Source organism: Phaethon aethereus (genome assembly GCF_964289735.1).
Source record: "Phaethon aethereus genome assembly, chromosome: 18".
Lineage (NCBI taxonomy): Eukaryota > Metazoa > Chordata > Aves > Phaethontiformes > Phaethontidae > Phaethon > Phaethon aethereus.
In genome coordinates this window covers 6,792,438-6,811,174 of record NC_138594.1, presented here as the reverse complement: position 1 = coordinate 6,811,174, position 18,737 = coordinate 6,792,438, and the positions used below count along the sequence as shown (strand labels likewise).

Below are 18,737 nucleotides of genomic sequence, written 5' to 3'. Positions count from 1 at the left end.
TTGTAGCTATTTAAAAACAATTGAGTCCATGACGTAGCACTTGCCTGTCAGACACAGTCATTTAAATACCCTCAATGTGATACATAAATCAGAGCAACCAACTAGCCAGGAGAGAAGTGTCTTAACCGCCTCAAACTGACCTCAAGTCCCAGCCAACAATATGATTTTTTTTTTTTTTTTTTTTCTTTTCAGGGCTTTTTTGTCTTTCCTTTGCAGCCTAGAAGCCAGGCTGGCACCTCCAGCCCGCAGCACAACTGCCGCTTGTGAGCAGAGACCCTCAGGAATGTCCAGGCGGGCTCTGCTCACAGGGGCTGCTCCCCTTCCTGTGCAAGGGGACGCGGGGCTGCAAACAGTCCAATTCAGTCACAAACTCCTAAAAAGATTGGGAAGCAACTGCCTCTTCAGCCACCTTCTCCCTTTCCAGTTTGGTTTTGCAGTGGTGATTTTTTAAAAAGGGGGGATATGTGAATTTTTTTTTTTCCCCCTTTGGAATTTTTGTAGCAAATGGCACTTTAGTACAATCTTAGGTTCCCTTCTGGTGCTCTGATGCTTTCATTTGCTTGGCATGTCGAGCTCAAGCCAAGTTTGGGGCTCTTGGACATATTTAGACATGCACTACTAAACAGATCCTGCTAGAGAAATCTGTCTTCAAGCTATGCAGCCGTTCCTACCGCTTGGATGCAATGAGCTATCGCTGCGGTTCCCCTGCTGCAGCCACGGGGCTGTGACCGCATCCAGCCTGTACGCGCAGTAGCTGTTGCCGAGCTGAATTCACCCAGTGCACGCGGGGTCACCTCTCCCGCTGGGTTTTAGGGCTGCAAGGAAGCATCTCGCAGAGTCCCAAACGCTGCTACTGTTTTAACAACGCTCACAGCGGAGTTTGTGCCAGCAGCTCCCCACAGGGAGGGGGAGTGGGAAAAGGGACCGTTTTCTCCCCCAAAAAAGGGATAGGGGAGGGGAAAAAAAAAGGAAAAAAAACCCAAGCACTAACCATGCCGCTACTTCACCCTGGACGCCCCGGGGTGGCAGTTTGCGTAGGCACGGTGTCGGCAGAGGGCAGCCTCCATCTAGCAGCACGATCCGGCAGATGCACAGGCCTTCGGCGCCGTCGGCGCCATCCTCATCGCTCTGGGGAAGGGGCAGGTAGACCTCCATGTCTGGCAGGGCCACGGCGGAGCATCCGCTGCTTTGCAGGCTGTGCCAGCCCCATCTCGAGGGGTTTGTGGGTCCCACCGGAGGGATTTCCATCCACATGGATTACACGCTGCCCGACACTGACGCGTTTGGAAAAGCAACAAATAAAGCAGAAGGGTTCCTTCTCGCTCCGCAAGCTGCCAAATTGCGACAAGCCCTGTCTTCTTTTAGCTGCTGTCAGGCCTTGCCGGGGCTGGGATCTGCTCAGTAAATAGCCAGCTCGGTGGCGGCTGCCCGAGGAGGTCTCTCTTTTGACACATTGTTGGCAGGGGATAAATAATAAGAGGCAGGACTCGGCAATGCAGCGGGGAAAGAGAAAGGTCCCTTGTCGAGGCTCCTCAGCTCTGTGCAAGGGAGCGAGGGCTTCTTGGTGGCCTCCAGGACCGCATGTGCAGCCCCTCTGGGCTCTCCTCCTGCTGCCAGTCTGGTGGGAAATGCCTGACCCCCTCGGAAACCAGCCTGCAGCCACGCTGGCACATGTGATACGGAGCCAGGGGCGAGCAAGGAGGGGCAGCTGCGTTCCCAGCCGCAGTGCAAAGTGCAGGGAGGGCAGTGGCTGGAGAGACCTGGAGGCACCGCTTGGTGCCGGATTCGCTCTTCCCCCGTCACGAGGGGCACGGGCGGAGCAGCCGGAGGTGGGGAGGGGAAGGAGGGAGCAAGCCTCAGTCCAGCATCGCGTCCAGCTGGTCGGCCAGGTCGTCGAACATGTTGCTGATGTCTTCCAGGATGTTCTTGGCCGAGTGCACAGCCCCAGGGTGGCTGGGGAGGAAAGGGAGAGAGTCAAAACACCACCCAAAGGCTTCAAGGTGCTGATGGGGTCGGGTTGGCCAGGCTGGACTCGACACTCCCAGTGGCAGCCGGGGCTCAGCATGCAGCCGGACTGGAGCGTGTGCGAGCTGGTGTGGCGCAGGCACGTGCCCATGCCCAGGCACGTGCCCATGCCCAGCCCTTCACCTGCCCTCGCCGGGGGCTTCCCAATTCCACCTCAAGGGGCCCAAACCCAGCGTTTCCCTCGCCCCCAGCATTGCCTCACCTCTCCGTTTCCTCTGCCGTGATCTTCTTCTCGGCCACTTGAAGCGCGGCAGCCAGGGTGGAGTTGGTCTGCTCCAGCCGCTGCTGGGCCAGGGTGGCCCCCGGGGCAGCTGCCAAAGGCTTCACCGACACCTTGCTGCCCGTCTCCAGCGTCAGCGAGCTGGGACTGGCCAGGGACCCGATGACATCCGGCACCGCCTCGGTGGCCGCCCAGGGAGCAACAGTGTGGCGGGAGGGCTGCAGGACCTGCTGGTAGATGGTCTTGGGCCCGGAGAAGACTAGCTTGGTGGATGCCACAGAAGTGTGCTTGGTGGGGACATCTGCAAAGGAAGGGGACTTGGCGCATGTGGTGGCACACACTCTCCTCACTTCCTGTACCAACCCAGGAGGGAGCCTCAGGCCCCACCACCACCTCAGAGACACCCCCACAAGCTCACATACCTGGAGTGGGCGTCCTCACCACTGTGGTGCCGAGCAGCTCCGTGGGGCTGAGGGCTTTTGTAGGGCTTGGTGCCTTCTTGATCCCCTTCTCCAGCGACAAGATGCTTTTCTCTATTTCAGCAATCCTGAACTCCACACTGTCGTCGTCAAAGGCATCCCCGGCCAGCCCGGCCCGTGGTTCCGGTGCTGGCGCAGTGGGGCCCGCGATGCTCACTGCCTGGGCCTGGGCATACTGGGGTGCAGGGCTGGCCCCCGCCTCAGCCTGCCCCGCCATGCTGAATGCCTTCAGCACTGCCTGCAGCGGCTCCCGCTCCCTGAAGCGGGGCCGGCGCTTCACTGTGTCCGACTCGGTGAGGTTGAACTCTGGCACGGGTGGCTCCTTGGCAGCCGTGGGTGCTGCTGGCTCCTTCCCAGCAGAGCAGGCGGGCTCCGCTGGCTGGGAACCAGGCTCTGTGTCCAGCACGGCTGCATCGGCCTTGGGGTGCCCGGTGGGCTTTGGTCGCTGTTTGATGGTTAAGTTGCCTTCTTCTGCAAAGGGGATGCACTCGCTGGAGCTGTTCTGGGAGGATGAGGAGGAGACCCCTGGCTTGGCTTCCTCCTCCGTGTCCGAGCAGGCGTCCTCCCGCCCGCCCTGCACAGCCACCTCCGTCATGGGAGCACTGGGCTCACTGAATGTCCGTCTCCGTGGCTTGCTGCTCTCCAAGGGGTCCCTGCCGGCATCTGAAAGCGTGGTGCTGCTGGTGTCACTGCTATTGTAGGACTCATCATCCACATTTGCCCCCGGGAGACAGTCCTGAGCCACGTGCAATGGTTTCGGGGCCAGGAGGGGCTTGGGTGGACTCGCCCCCGGTGTCCCCTCCAGCGCAGCTGCCATGCTCTTCACTGTCCTGCTGCGGCTGGTATCACCGGGGCTGGCACCCGCGTCAGCCATGTCCTGCGGTGCTGTGGGCTGCTGCTCGGGGTCGGGGGGCTGCTCGCTGTCTGCCTCAGCAGCGAGGGCACTGGAGACGGAGCTGAGGCGCTTGGGAGGCGGCGGCGGAGGGCCCTTGCGCTTGGCCCGGATGGCAAAGGACTGGCTGCGGGTCACCTTGGCATCTGTCTGCAGACAGGCCCGTGGCATCTGGCTGCGGCCTGGACGCCGCGTCAGGGTGGCGTAGGAGCCCAGGGTGCTGGTGGCCGCCCCCTCCTCCTCCTCATGCTCTCCATCTGACAGCGCGTAGCGGTTCAGGCTGTGCGAACGCTTCTTGTACTTGAAGCCTTCACCCCCGTTGTGCAGCTCCCCGGCCTGCCAGGTGCCCGGGGCTGCCCCAGCTGTGGGCGGCATGGTGGGTGGCTCCGTGGGGCCGCACTGGCTGTGCAGGTAGGAGAAGGCTTTTTGGGCTGATGTCTGCAGGCTGCTCTTCTGTCCAGAGGAGATGGAAGGGTATGGGTGTGCCAGGGTCTTGGGCTGCTCTGCTCCCAGGAGGGAAGGGACTGTTGGGGATTTCAAGGAGACGTGTGGGTACATGAAGACGTACGGGGCCGTGGCCTTGCTGGGGGTCTGGGGAGGAGTACAAGGGGTGACCGCTGTTGTCCCGGCACCCTTCTGAGTTCCTGGCCGGGTGTACTGCTCTGTGCCTTCAGGCAGGTTCCTCTCTTTCAGAGGGCTACCTCCGCCGCTGTTGGCATAGCCATTCAGCCCCTCGGGGGAGATGAGCTTCCCGTAGGGCTCAGGACTGGGCCGTCCTGGTAGGCTGGCCGGGCTCTCCTTGCTGCGGGGCGGCGCGCAGGACTGCCCGCTGCTGCTGCTGCTCTCCCCGCTGCCCAGGCTCTCCTGCGAGGGGCTAGAGAGGTGACGCGACAGCACGTTGTCCTGCGAGTGCCCTGAGCCCCGGGATCTCACCCCGATGCTCTCCTGGCTCCGGGACATCCCCTGGCTGCTCTTGATGCCAAGTGTCTCATGGCAGCTGTTGGACATGGCCGTCTGGAGCTCATAGCTGAGCTCGCTGTCCTGGAAGGTCGTCATTTTGGGAGTGTGTGGGGACTGGCACTCCCCGTTCTCCAGCGACTCGATGGTGACAATGTCCAGGGCACCAGGGACTTTGCGTCTTGCCAGAGTTGCTTCTGCTTGGTTGAGGCTTTTATGGAGGTCTCTCAGCTTCTTGACGGCCAACATGATCTTCTTCTGGTGGCCTGTGGGAAAGTTGCAACAGGAAAGGGGCGTTAGGTTGGCTCTGGCCCCCAAGGCCTTTGTTTCCTGGCCAAGAAGCGTCATGGTCACGTCACCAACAGGGGCAAAGGCCTCCGGGTTATCCAAACCCTGCCTATGGGAGGAGACAAACTATGGCTGGCATCCACCTGGCTCAGCCTGGCTCCACCCTGCCAAGGGGAGTCTTTAGGGACAGCCATGAACTGCCCTTTCCAGGTGCTCAGGACATACCTGCACCTCCCAGCCTGGGGGAGAAGGGGGTGTGAGGACCTTGGGTGGGAAACTTGGCTGCCCTGGGCCACCCCAGCACAGCAGCAGGGACTCACCCAGCTTGTTGATGCCAATCTCTTGCAGATCCTCCCATGTCAGGTCTGTCACGATGGTGATGGAGTCGTAGCCATTGTTCACCAGCTTTTTGTGGTACTGGGGCAACCCAATGGCACTGAGCCAATCCATCAGGTCAGCCTGCAAAGAGCACGGAGACGCTGCCATGAGCATCAAGGCATGGGCAGCACTTTCATCCATCCCCTCCCTGTCCCTGGCCAGGAGACTGCATTTTTGGGGTCTCTCTGACTGCATTAACATAGGCTGTTGCAGCATGTATTTACTTACAGACCCCACTCCTGTCTGGGGTAAGACAGCTCTGAGAAAAGACCCGGGGGGAAAGAGGGTGCTGGACCAAAGCCTGGTGCCAGGCACTCACCGGGATGTAGTTGGGCAGCCACTCAGCGATGCTGAGCTGCCCAATCTCAGTGGAGATCTTTTTCCTGTGGCCTGGCTTGGTCACGCCGATGGCTGTCAGATCCTAATGAGAGCAGAGCAGGGCTGTGGTCAGCAGTGGCACGGGGAGCATGGGGCAGTGGGTACCCGCTGCCAGCAGCTTGAGGGGATGCTGCCCAGGATGGGGAAGGACCTGCCTTACCTCTGGGGTCATGCGGCTGATGGTGGGGACGTCATAGCCAGCATTGAGAAAGTTGGCGGTGTACGACTCCAGCTGGAACTCACTCAGCCAGTTGTAAATGGCTTCTGCATCCTGAGGAAGAGGATAGGGCAAAGAGCAACCTGTGATGATGGCTGCAGGGGCTGGAAGGACCTGGCTGCTCCAGGCAAGATGACAGGATCTCCTTAGGCAAGACCCACCTGTCCCCAGGGTCCTCAAGACCCAGTCCCCTGTGTCCCCAGTGCAGCTAGGGGAGAGAGGCTGAGAGCCCCAAATGTGGCCCTCTCTCCCGCCACATCAGGTGCCCAGTTGGCCCAGTTACCTTCCCCTCGAGGAGCTGCTCAGGCCGTAAGAACTGGTGGGAGAAGACCCTGTCTCCAGTGGGGCAGCTGCCTGGGGTCTGGTGGCTCTGTGGCCCTGGCAGAGGGGAGAGAGAAGAACTGTCACGGGGGCACTTGAGCAGCGAGCAGCCCCCAGGGCTGGGGGAACAGCTGTCCCCGAGGCCCCATGGAGCTGGGACAGCCCTCACCTGCCGTGGAGGTCAACTGCCCATTGCGTGGCTCTGATCCCAAAAGGTGTTGCTGGAGGTCATCGCCGGCGGAGGGCAGCGGCTGGGGGAGAGGAGGAGTGAGTGGAGGAGAGACCCTCCCCTCTCCAGAGACAAGCCCTCCCAGGAGCAGAGCGGGGTCCCCATGCTGGGCTGCCAGGCACAGCTTCACCCAGTGAAGGGCTGGCCCCTAGCAAGAGATCTGGGCAGGATTTGGCCCAGCGCCCTTTTGCTCCTCTCAGACGACTCAGGACATGGTGGAAATGCTGTGTGGTACCAGCCACAGCCTCCAGCTCCCCTCAGAAGGCCAGCTGTGCTATGGGGGGCAACCAGAGACCCCCCAGGAGCACCTCCCTGCTGAGTGCCGGCAGCAAGTAGATGTGTGGTGAAGGACGCTCAGCTCCTGCAGCCCCTCCTTCGGTAGAAGGTGCAGGGGGTGACAGGGAAGGTGCTGGGGCTCCGTCTCCAGCCCGAGCCAGGTCTGGGGGAGCAGCATGGGGGGAGCGGGGGTGGGTGCCTACCCTGGCGTTCTCGATGAGGATGCTGGTGCTCTGCCCGTTGGTGCCCTCAGTGCTCTGGCCGCTGCCGGCACTGCGGATGCTGCCGATGCTGCCCTCGCTGCCCACACTGTTCCGGTCTCCTGCTGCTCAGGGCAGGCGGGGGGGCAGTCAGCAGTGCCCCGGGATCAGGGCTGACACAGGGCACAGAGGTCCCCAGCAGGGACCCGTGTGCCAACACAGTGATGCCAGTAAATACCAGCCTCCCACGAGATCCCTCCGGCCACAGATGATGCATCGCTCCCTCCCACCTCCCGGCACAGGCGACACAGACAGGGTGACCTGGGCTGGCAAGGGACGCATGACAGGGGACATGGGGACGCAGCCTGGCTGAGGACAGGGGGATGGAAGGGGCTGCTCTACGGGCTCCCCTAAACTCCTTTTCCCTGCGCCTGCTCCCTCTTGTCTGGCTGTTTCCCCACCGGAAGGTGGAAGGAGAGTCTCCCCCCGTGTCCCCCCGGCACAGGCAGGGCTGGGTACAGAGAGAGGTCCCCAGCCCCTCTCCCTCCCCAGCTGCACCCCTGACCTGAGCTGTCAGGGCCTGGGGCCGTCCGGGTTAGGGTGAGGTGGCCATAGGCTGCTGGGACGCTCGGGGCTGCCGGGTGAGGACACTCGTCGGGGAGGTGCTGCAGCCCACCGGGGGGGGCCGGGAGGGTCCCGGGGGGACCCTGGCGCTGGTGCGTGGGTGCCACGCGGGGGACAACCGTGCCTGCATTCAAAGACAAAACACGCGTGGTCAGAGCTCATGTGGGAGGCAGCGCAGGGGGACATCTGAGCCTCAACCCCCAAATTACCACCCCACCAATGGCGCAACCCCCTGTGCCCACCTGTGTCCTTCTCTTCCCCCCTAGCTAGCCAGGGATGCGGGGACCTGTCCTACAGGAAGTGCCGGGGAGGTCGGGATGGTTTCACACAGCGGATTGTCCCCAGCATGCCCAGGATGGCCACTGACCTGTTCGCTTGCTGATGACTTCAGCGATGGAGGGGGGGAAGTACCCGACCCGATCAGTGCCTTTCTGAACATCGTGGATGTGCCCCTTCCATCGCCCATCTGAGTGCTGCTCCAGGACCTGCCACGGGGATAAGAGGGATGGGGTTGGTACCTGGGGCCATGGTGGGGCAAGGAGACGGGGAGCAGGGAGCAGCCTCACCGTAATGACGTCTCCTGCCCGCACGTTGAGAGCAGTCGGGTCGTGGAGGTTCCAAAAATCCTTCAAAGCTCGGACCTTCAGGATTCCTGATGCCTCTGAAGACAAGGGACAGAGGGAAGAAAGAATGTGCCAGAGCACAGGGAGGAAAGAGAGCAGTTCAGGGAAGACAGAAGGAGAAAACAAGAGCAAGGAGAGGGGAGAAGAAAACATTACTACTGCAGGAAGGATGCAATCCCTGGACGTTGCCCACATGGAGGATGGGGCACGTATGACAGGACTGGGGTGCTGACACTCACAGCCAGGCTGGTGTAGGCTGTTCAGGAGGAGTATTGGGAGCCCCAGGCAGGTCTCAGGGGGACGAAGCCCCTCTCAGTGCCGCGCAGTGCGTGGCTGCGCACCGGCCCCACCTCACCTCTCAGCAGCTGCTTGATGTCCTTGCTGGCATGTGAGGTGGTGAACTGGTTCACGATGTCCAGCGCCGTCTGGTTATAGGTGTTCCTGATGTTCACATCGACGCCGCCCTGCCCAGGAGAGGACGGCGGTCATGGCCAGACCCCACACCTGCCACCAGACCCACAGCAGACAGAGGGACCGAGGGGAAGGGGGTGATGGCTGACCCCCCAGGGGCTTGTCCCATCCCCCCCGTGCAGCCCTGTCCCCATCGCGCTCACCTCCAGCAGCAACCGCACCACCTCCGTTTTGCCGTAGAGCGCAGCTTCGTGCAGGGCTGTGCCCGTCTTTGTCTGCTTGTTGATCTCGATCCCGGCTTTCAGCAGCTGCCTGGTAGGAAGGAGGGAGAGGACATGGACATCAGGGCCAGGTGATCGGCTGCTTTGCAACAGGAAGGGAACGACCCCTTGCACTGCTGAGGCTTTGGGGACAAGGGACCGAAGCCCACAGCAGGGAGGTGGGTTTGGGAGGAAGTGGGCCTGAAGCCATGATGGGTTTTTCTGGGATCGGGCAGCATCCCAGACTGGCAGGGGGTTACCTGATGATCTCCTTGTGTCCGTTCTTGGCTGCCAGGTGCAGTGGGGTGGTGTAGTTGGGGTCGGTGGCGTCCTTGGACTGTCCTTCCAGGAGAGCGACGCACAGATGGCTGTTCAGCAGCAGCTGGGCCACCTGCATGGGGCACAGGGGTGAGCAGAGGGGTGCAGGCACCCCTGCCTGCACCCTCCCAGCAAGGGGCTCACCCTCGGGGCTGGCCCTTTGCTCCCCATCCCACCACTCCCCTCCATTCGCAGGCCCAGGGCTCGGCCGGAGCCGGCCAGTGCTTGGCAGGGCCACACTGTCGCGAGGGGCCATAAAAAAAGGTCACAACAGCCAGAAATAGTCTTCCCATAATCGGGCTTTTCAGACCAAGCCCTAAAAAGCTCCAGTCTCACCAAGCCCAGAGCGACTCTCAGCATCTCAGGGCAGCCCAGAGGCACAGAGGAGTTATTTTTACTGCCCTGTTTATAGCCGCAGACATTATACATACTCCAAAAATGGAAATATGCCCCTGGTCCCCTCCCCGGTGGGGCACGGGACAGTCTGGCTGGCCACGCTCCAGCCCAGCCCGGTGCTGCGGTGCTGGCAGGGCCGGGGTCTCCCAGAGCCCGGGGCGGCCCCATCCCCACGAGCCATGACAGGGACCTCGAGCAGCTGAGCGGAGCTAGGCGCTCAGGGCTTGCGGGGATTAGCCAGCTCAGCCTATCTGCTTAAACGGGAGCAAAGCTGGGGTAGGTGGGGGGAGGCTGTGGGGAACCGGGAGCGAGGACTCCTGGCTTCTCTCCCAGCCTGACGCTGCTCTCCTGTCAGGTCAGGAGGAAAACCTGATCCCGCGTTCAGGATCTGGCCTTGCCTGGTTGTGGGAGGAGGCAGCCGCTGCCTGCCGGGCTCCAAGGCTTGTGGCAGAGGGAGAGTGGTCGTGGCTGGACCCAGCGCTTTGCTCCCGGAGGAGCCAGCTGGCTCCAGAGCTGCCCCTGGAGAAGCGCCCGGTGCAGGGCAGAGCCCCGCAGCGCTCACCTTCAGCCGCCCGAACTCGCAGGCCAGGTCCAGGGGGGTTTTCTTCGCCTTGTTGATGAGGCAGGGGTTGGACTGGTGCTGGAGCAGCATCTCCGACTGCAGGGGAGCAACGTGGTACAGGGGCTCAGCATCATCCCGCACCCCTGCCTCCCTCCTGCCCGGCACAATGGGGTTCACCCCGACCTGTGCACCCCCAGAGAGACCCGGGGTGGGTGCGTGGGTAGGATGGGCTCTTGCTTACCACCTCATAGTGGCCATACTGTGCTGAGAGGTGAAGTGGGATCTGCCCATCCAGTGAGGCCATGTTGACAGAGGCGGCAGCACGCAGCAGCACCCGCACCGGCTCCACGCGCCCCTGCCAGGCCGCGTAGTGCAGGGGACGCATCCCTGCGGGGGAACGTGGCTCAGCAGGGCTGGATGTGGCCCCCGGCCTTACTCAGAGGGCTGAGCCGGCTGTCAGAGGCACGGGGCTGCAATGGGGGGTCACCCCTTACCATTGCTGTCCTTGATGTCGACGGTGGCTTGTGCCTCCAGCAGCAGCGAGATGAGGTCCAGGCTGCCGCCCAGGGCCGCGTGGTGCAGCGCCGAGAACCTGCGACACAAGGCAGGGCTCAGCCCAGCCCTGCTCCACGCCGCGCTGTCCCTACGGCCCCTGCCTGCCCGGGGACACGGGCTGAGGGCCGGGACGGTCATGGCTAAGTCCCTCCTGATTCCCCGCTCACAGTGCCTCAGTTTCCCCATAGCAAAGCAGAGATAAATCCCTCATGCTGTTCCTGCCCCACAGCTCAGCGAGAGATGCAGGGACCCTGTGCACCCCCTGAGACCCCAGCGAGAGGGGTCCCTCACCCCCCTGCTCTGTGCGGGGGCAATCAGGCGGGATGGAGAGAGATGCATCTCCCCTCTCCACAGTGCAGCCAGGCAGCCCGAAGCCGCACTGCTCACAGCATCCGGCAAACACACCGGCCCAGCGGCTACTCCTGGCCCCTCCGCCGGCAGCGCCCTGCCCATGCCAGCAGGGATGCTGGGAACCCACGGCACAGCGTGGGAGGCTGCTGGTAATGAAAGAGCCCTGTGTCTTGGGGCTGTGAAAGCGGCCTGTCTGCCCAGCGCTCCCCCCGTGCTGTCACATGAAGGGCCACAGCCAAGCAAGGGGTCCCTGTGCCGCTGGAGATTAGCCCATGTGCCACTCCAAGGGGCACGGGGGACTTCAGATGGCACCGGCCTGGGGCTCCAATGGGCTCAGTAGTGTCCCAGCCCCGTGCCAGGGACGCGGCTCAGCCAGCACAGCTTTCCTCCTGATTCGTGGTCCCAGAGCACCCCCAAATCCCTGTGCAGAGTCTCTGGGTGTTGCAGGAGGGACGCTAACCCCAGCAGAGAGGGCTGCTCTGTCCTTCAGTACAGCCACCATGTCCCTCAGCCCACGCCAAAACCTCTGCCTCGAAGCGAGAACGTGAAGGGTAGAAAATCCCCCCGAGCCAACCCTGCGGGGATCCCTGCGGGGCCAGCTCTGCCTTGGAGGCGGCTGCACAAACCCACGCTTGCCCACCCCATCATCTCCCAGCCGCGAGCAAGGTGATGCCAAGGACTCCACCAGTGGCATGGCCCTCCCAGGAGGGTGCGCGCTGCTGTCCCCGTGCGTGGGTCTCACCCCCGCACCGTCCCTGTCCCGCACCCCAGCAAAACCCCACGCGCTGCCTGCGCTGTTAATACCCCGCACATGTCCCTCTGACGGGGAATGGACCCTTTACCCTCGTTCCCATCGGCAGCCCTCCTGGAGCTGCCTGAGCACAAGCCCTGTGCCTTATCAGAATCAGATCATTGCTTCTATTATTACATTTTTTTTCTATTAAGCTCCATCTGCACAGTATTATTTTAAGACAGAGCCATCCTGCACGTTTGCAACCCCCCGCTGGCCTGTTAGGACTCATCATGGGCACCTCCTCCTACAGAGTCCTCGAAAAGAAAACATGTAGAAATTAGGTACAACAACAGTACATAAAACAATGCTAACAACTCACAGGTCAGAGTTAATTCAATAAGAACAACGTGCTTATTTATTTTATGGGCCTTTGTGGTTTCTTTAACTCTCAGTGCCCAGCTTATTAAGTGCTTGGATTTTGGAAGCGATGAGCTACACAAATATGCTGTGGTCACTTGGCAATCTCACCTTCTCTTTCTCTAACCCCCCACCAAACGAAGGGATTTTGCTCTTGGGATACTAAACACGGGCACAAGCACATGCAGGCGCCGGGGCGGGCCAGGTGCTGCGCCGAGCTTCAAGCAGCACTCGGGACACAGGGCACTGGCTGGACACGCTGGGATCCCTTTTCACCCCCAGCCCTACGGAGCAGAAGAGCTTTACAAAGGGTTTTGCAGGATGGACTGAGCACAGCGCTCAGCTCCGATGCGGGCAGGCACTGGGTCTGCCTCTGCAGGGCTTGCCCTGGTTTTGGGATGCTGCTGTGTTCTCCGGCGCTCAGCAGCTACCCTCAAAAGCTTTATGATACTCAGAGCTGCAGAACCGACTGGATATTGGGGAGAGCAAGCCCACCCACGCTGGCGGCAGCAGCACCAGCACCCTGCCGGGGGGGCACTCACCCGTCCGCATCCTGGTAGTTCACGTTCAGGCGCTTGGCAGATCCCAGGAGCTCTGCAGGGAGAAGAGGTGAAGGTCAGGGCAGGAGGCAGAGCCCCGGGACCCCCCGCGAACCCCGTCCCGCAGTCACACCAACCTCCCAGCGCGCAGAACAGCGCCTGGCCCATCCCGGCGGCCTCTCTTCTCCTCTCCTCTCACTCCATGTTCACCTCCACGAACCCTCAATGGGCTGACACAGCTCCAGCTCAGACCCTTTCCTCCCTCCGTCCCTCCTGCCCCATCTCTGTGTGCCCCCGGGACGGGTCGGACCCCACAGCTCCTGTCACCTCAGCTCAGCGGGACGGTGCTTCCATCCCCTTTATAGGCAGCAACACCCCAAAGCTGCTGAGCAGGGCCATTTCGCCCCCCACTCGCACCCCGTGCCTGCCGCTGCCGCCGAGGCCTGGCCCACAGACCACATGGTTGGCATTTTTAAGGCTGGGGCAGAGGCTGAAAACCTCCGGCTGTGAATGCGAGGATTGTGCCACCTCGCCGGTCCCTCCCTCCCCTTCGGGGACCACTGAGCGGCAGAGGATGCTCACCCCACCCTCAGCACAGCCTCACGCGTGCCCCCGGCTCCCCGCTCCTTTCCGCAATTAATTCGAATGAATTCCTTCCTCCCACACAGAGAGGACGTTTTATTCTTCACCAAGGGGTTGAGAGCGGATTAACATCTCTGGAATTCATCCGCCAAGTCAAAAGGGAAAGAAAGGGGAAGGTATGTGGGGGGCAAGAAATGCTGTAGCTCCTCCTCTGCCTTTCCAGGCAGCCCTATCGCCGAGCTGGGAAGGATTAAATGCTTTGAAAGGTTTCTGTGCCATTTCCTAAGGAAAAATCAAAGTCAGGGAGCCAGGCTCTGAGCTCAGGGTGGAATGGCTGCTCAAACCCCACTGGAACGTGGTGGGATCCTGGGGAAGGAGCCCCCTCCCTTGCAGCCTGCAGATCTCTAGGGCTGCAGCTCCCTCTCCTCCTTCTCCACCTCTGCTCCTCCTCTCCCTTCTCTTTTCCTCCTCTCCCTTCTCTTTTCCTCCTCTCCCAAGGTCTCTGCCCACCTCACATGGCAGATCCCATACAAAGCCATACTCTGCTGCACGGCCCCTTTGCTGGAAAGGAGGGCTGAAGAGTGGCCCGGCTCATTCACCATGCAAATGGATAATTAAAGGAAACCAAGGAATGGTGTGTTCATTACTGCAATTTACCGTGTTTTGTAAACAGCCTAATTAACACAAAATGGGCTTAGAGTGGCTGCTGGTAAGGGACTCGTGACTTGTTGCCACAGCTGAGGAGATCAGGATGGGATCACCCTAATTACTCTTCCAGGGGCACAGCAAGCTGCTCTGCCAACCCAAAAGCCCTTCCCAAAGGAACCATCTCCCAAAGCCATCGTTCAGCAGAGCTCCCACTTTTCCCTTCCAGCCCTATCTTGCCTGAGAGCCCAGGATCCAGGGTCTCCATCAAGGACAAGCCATTTCCCTCAGCCCCACCAGCCAAAAAAATGACATTTCACTTGTAAACCAGCCACTTCTGATCCCAGTCACGGAGCAACAATAACCGCAGAGCCCCACACTGCCTCTTTTACGGAGCCAGGATCGCACTTGGGCTGTATGGCAGAGCCAGGAACGGGGTCAGCTGTGGTGGGCAAAGGCCTCATCCTGCCCCTCTGAAAGTCTTGGGACAGATCCTGCAAGTGGGAAGCGCTGGGAAGCATCTGCAGCTGGGGGATTTCCAGAGGACACAATCGAGATAAAATTAAAACTAAGTGAAGGGATCCACTGAGCCGTAGGCGATGCCTGCGAAGCCATCAGCTCCCGCTCCCCGAGCACTCCCCCAGCACCCTGCCTTTTAATCAGGGTTTATAAATAGGTATTTTTAAAGGATTCTCTGTGCGGTGGGAACTGAAGGCCAGCATGGGGTTGCCGAGGGGTTTTGCTGCCGAGAAAGGGTGAGGAGGAGGAGGAGGAGGGGTCCTTACCCATGGCACGAGGGGCAGAGCCTGATCTGCGCAAGCTGGGCGGCAGAGCGGAGCCAGGCAAGCGATGCCGGGAAGAGAAGGGCTGGATGGAGATGCCCACTGAGCACAAGCCCATCCGAAAGAGGCAGAAACATCCCACAGCCCTGGGGGCTGGTCCTGGAGTTGAGCAATGCTCACTATTTAAAGAGGGAGAACTCACTCCAAAATCCCATCCCTGACCCCCTCCCACAAGGGGACCAGGCTGGCTGGTGGGGTCCAGTAAGCAGGGCTGGGATGCAGTGGGTGTCCCAGGACACGGCGGGTGTCCCTGCCCACTCCCCAGCCCCACCAGGCAGCTGTCAGCATCTGCACGGCAAAATGCCTCTGTCCTCGCTCCTCTCCCGAGCAACATTCCTCAAATTAGTTCCTGGCTCCGGCAGCCCAGCAAGGTCAGGACTCAGGCCAGGACCACACGGACACAGCGTGGGCAGCTGGAAAAGCAGCAGGTCCCAAAAAGCGGAGCCGGGAGCAGCATCCCCTTCGGGACTCTTCCTGAATGTGAAAGCAATCCTGCTCGTATCCACCTCGGGCAGGAAGGGAGAGAGTTCGTCCCTGGTTTGTAGCTGGGTAAATCGCTGCTTGCAGAGCTGGCGGGTTTGCAGTCGGGCTGGAAGGCCAAGCGTGGGTAGGGAAGGGGCCAGGCACGCTGGCACCACGGGCACAGAGGCATGAGCGAAGAGAGGGGCAGAGGGATGGAGGGGAAAATGGAGCACAGCCAGGCAGCCGGGACCCCTTGGCCAGCGCCATCCCGCTGCACACCTCTGCACTGTATGGCGTGTGGGGCCGGCAAAGCAACCCCAAAAGCAGCCCTGCCCCGCTGGGGAGCCAGCGCGGGGACGGGGTGAAGCAGCGGGGCAGCACGAGGGCTGACAAGGGGGTGCCACCAGCCCCCGCCATGCTCCTGGGGATGCAGTGACAGGAAGGCAGGTGATGGGACGCTTCCCTGCATCCCTCTTCCTCGTTGCATCCATATGCTCCTTTTGACCGATTCCCCCATTTTTATCTCTCTTTCTTCAGCCCCTTCTCTCCCTGTTGGTGCCCCAGCTTCCCGACCTTTCCCACCCAGGCATTTTGGGGCTCGGCAGAGGCCGGGCTGAGCGGTTCCCAACCCCACAGCCCTCCCAGACCGGCTGGTTCGGAGGCTGTGGGGATTCAGAGACCTGGGCTGGGAAGGGGCCACAGGGTCAGGGCCGACCCAGCCACGGCACTGGGATGGGGTGGCCGGACCCTTGCCAGCCGCATCGCCACCTCCTTTGGATTTGCATCAGGGCGGGAGCACCCATGGGCCTGATCCGCACCCGCCGCTCCCCGCCGGGAGCACGCTCGCGTCCCGGGAAGATGAACCCAGAAAAACATGGACGCAGCGCTGAAATGCAAAAAGTCCTGAAGGGGAGATTTTGAGAGAAAAAACCCGGCTTGGCACACCCTGAGGGTTAACTCCGGACACGAGTCCCTCCTGCTTGGCCCCACTCCTCAACACGACCCCTCTGGGGGGTCCTGCCGGGCCCCCACGCCGCTCTGCTCCCCCACTCCGGCGCGTTCGCCGGCGCCTGCCCGGGCAGGACGAGGCTCGGCAGCGCGGGGCCAGGGCTGAGCGAGGCCTCGAGGGAGCCAGCGAGCTTCTGTGCGGCGTCTGGCTGCCAAGCGGCAGGCGGGGAGCACCTCCGGAGCGCTCCAGCAAATTACTTACAAATGTAGGGCCCGCGCGCTCCGCCGGCCGCCGGCCGTGGCAAAGGCAGCGCGGCCACCCGCTCGCCAGAGGAGGCCGAGACCCTCGCCCACGGCACGCTCCGGATCCAGCCCTGGCTGAGGGGGAAGTGCCGGCCCTCGGCCTTCTGGACCCTCGCTGGCAGGGGCGCAGGATGGCGCAGCCCCACGCAGCATGTTTCCAGCCAGCTCCCCCGACCAAGCAGCCCCCTCGGGTGTGCTGCGTCCCGTGCCTCGGTTTCCCCGTGGGGCTGCGCTGCACCTCCACAGCGGGGACGTCGGGCTGGGCCCAGCTCCCCGTGGGGTGCAGGGGGCTGCCGGGAGCGGCTGGCCAGGGCGGGTGCCTCACCCGCCCCGCTGGCAGCCGGCCCGGCGCAAACCCGTATTTACCCCCCCCGGGGTGCTCGCCCGGCGCCGGCTGCGTGGAGCCAGGCGTGCCCTTGCCCGGCCAGCACCCCCTGTGCCAGCACGCCGGGCACCCTGCGTCACCCTGTACCCTTCACCGGAGAATTTGTCCCCACAGGGACAGCTTTGGGCTTTGCTTCAAGGGCTGGGAGGTGGATAGGACCCTTCTGGCGCCGGAACCACTCACCGCTCGCTGGGAAGGAGCCACGCACACTTGCCTGGGTTTGGCTGGGAAAGGAAACGCCCAAACACCCCATGTCCCTCAAAAAGCACCCCTCGGAGATTCCTACCCTGGCTTACACGCAGAGCAAGGCTCCAGAAAGCAGTGCTTTTGCTGTGACCCCCCAATTTTGTCGACCCAGCTTTTGTCTCTGTGTGGGACTGGAGACCCACCTCGTGCCAGAGGCACCTTGAAAAAATACACCTTTCTGCTCGTCCTGTGTCACTGACCCTCGTCCCTTCCCCTTGCGCTGGGAAATCGCATCCCCACACCGCCGGCTGCAAGTACACCCATGCCAGGAGCCTCCCCGCATGGCAGGTCCGAGCATCCCTGTACCACGAGCATTCCGGTACCGCCAGCCACGAGCATCCCTACACCAGGAGCATCCCGCACGCAGGGATGCTCCGTCTGGGCACTGCCGGAACGCCATCCTGCTGCCCTGGGTGGTGGGAGAAGGATCGTGTGCTCTGGGCACACCAAATACATGCACATACCCTCTTGGGAAAGTCCCACCTGGGGACCGTCACCACTGAGCCAATAAACCAGCCCAAGGAGCTAATCAGCTGCGATCCCGCAGAGCACCAGCCGCCTCCGCTGACGGCGGCAGCCTCCCAGGGCCGGAGCCGGAAGGAGGTGGCAGCTTCACCCGACCTGCCCTGCCTGGCCTTCACCTGTGCCGACGGCCTGGGGGGCCCTGCCTCGGCGTGCCGTGCGTTTGTGCTGGGGCCCAGGAGAAACTCGATGTCTCACCCAGAATCAAGAACAAGAAAAGGTGATGTGGATCCCTCTTCTGTGGGAATCACCCTTCCCTCTCACCTCTCTGTCCACAGGCACGTCCGCCGTGGCCACCCACACCCGGCTCCTCCCAGCACAGCCTCCCGGCAAACCGGCTGCTTCAGCTGTAGTTTCCAAATAGGTTCGGAAGAGATTCGCCCGCTTCGATAGGGAAGGAGCTCGGCCACAGAGACCTTAAGAATCTCAACCAAAGTTGCCCAGCAAGCTTGAGATGGAGGCTGGGCAGAGCCAAGTGCCATCTGCCTGCCGCAGCCACCAGCCTGCACCCCGAACGCCGAGTCCAGCACCGCGCCCGGCTCTCTGGGCAGGCAGGGGCCCCCCTATTTCCCCTGTGGTTATGGTGGGTGAATTTGGCTGTCGGGGTGCTGCCGCCGAAGATATCCAGCCGAGCACTCATCCCTGTATCCAAATGTCACGGGTGCTTTCCTGCCTGCAAATGGCCTGTACCGGGGTTTGAGCTTCGCAGCATCCCTGCGAACGGGCTCCCCACCAACGCCGACAAACAGGTCCTCCACCAAGCCAGGCACCGCGGGGTGGGTCTGACCAGGGCAAAGCCACTGGGTCAGCTGGCAGGGACGGGGAGGCTGCAATCAGGGAGGCAGATTCCCATCGAGCCAGGGCAAATGGCAGCGATGGGAGAGCGCGACACCGTAGGGAATCCCTTATCTTTCCCTACAGCAGCGTCTGGCAACTCCTTGAGAATAATTGGTGTCTTCATCTGTTGAGAAACCTACCAAAGCCAGGTGCGAGATGCCAGACCCTGCCTGCTTTACACTGCACAGGCCGCGCCACGGCCGTTGCACACGAGCCCTGCTGCTGGTTTCGGCACCCCAGGTCCAGCTGGACCTGCAGCGAGCTGGGAGCTGGACTCGAAGGGTTCCTTGCAGCATCCCTGTGCTGTGAGCATCCC

The 18,737-nt window shown here is 61.9% G+C and overlaps 1 protein-coding gene across 1 annotated transcript in view; it reads right to left on the bottom strand.

The window, feature by feature from the left end:
* Positions 1-1,766: 1,766 nt before the first annotated feature.
* Positions 1,767-18,737, bottom strand: part of CASKIN2 (CASK interacting protein 2) — a 29,957-nt gene continuing 12,986 nt past the window's right edge. Inside the window, exons 2-20 of the mRNA XM_082008053.1 lie at positions 12,653-12,704; positions 10,549-10,646; positions 10,296-10,441; positions 10,055-10,150; positions 9,039-9,169; positions 8,722-8,830; positions 8,463-8,571; positions 8,051-8,145; positions 7,852-7,969; positions 7,426-7,608; positions 6,864-6,985; positions 6,325-6,406; positions 6,118-6,212; positions 5,778-5,888; positions 5,559-5,660; positions 5,182-5,320; positions 2,668-4,839; positions 2,228-2,546; positions 1,767-1,953 (exon numbers count right to left, since the gene is read on the bottom strand). Coding sequence (XP_081864179.1) covers positions 1,857-1,953; positions 2,228-2,546; positions 2,668-4,839; positions 5,182-5,320; positions 5,559-5,660; positions 5,778-5,888; positions 6,118-6,212; positions 6,325-6,406; positions 6,864-6,985; positions 7,426-7,608; positions 7,852-7,969; positions 8,051-8,145; positions 8,463-8,571; positions 8,722-8,830; positions 9,039-9,169; positions 10,055-10,150; positions 10,296-10,441; positions 10,549-10,646; positions 12,653-12,704 — 4,376 coding nt within the window. The 3' untranslated portion in view covers positions 1,767-1,856. The remainder of the gene's footprint in view (positions 1,954-2,227; positions 2,547-2,667; positions 4,840-5,181; positions 5,321-5,558; positions 5,661-5,777; positions 5,889-6,117; positions 6,213-6,324; positions 6,407-6,863; positions 6,986-7,425; positions 7,609-7,851; positions 7,970-8,050; positions 8,146-8,462; positions 8,572-8,721; positions 8,831-9,038; positions 9,170-10,054; positions 10,151-10,295; positions 10,442-10,548; positions 10,647-12,652; positions 12,705-18,737) is intronic.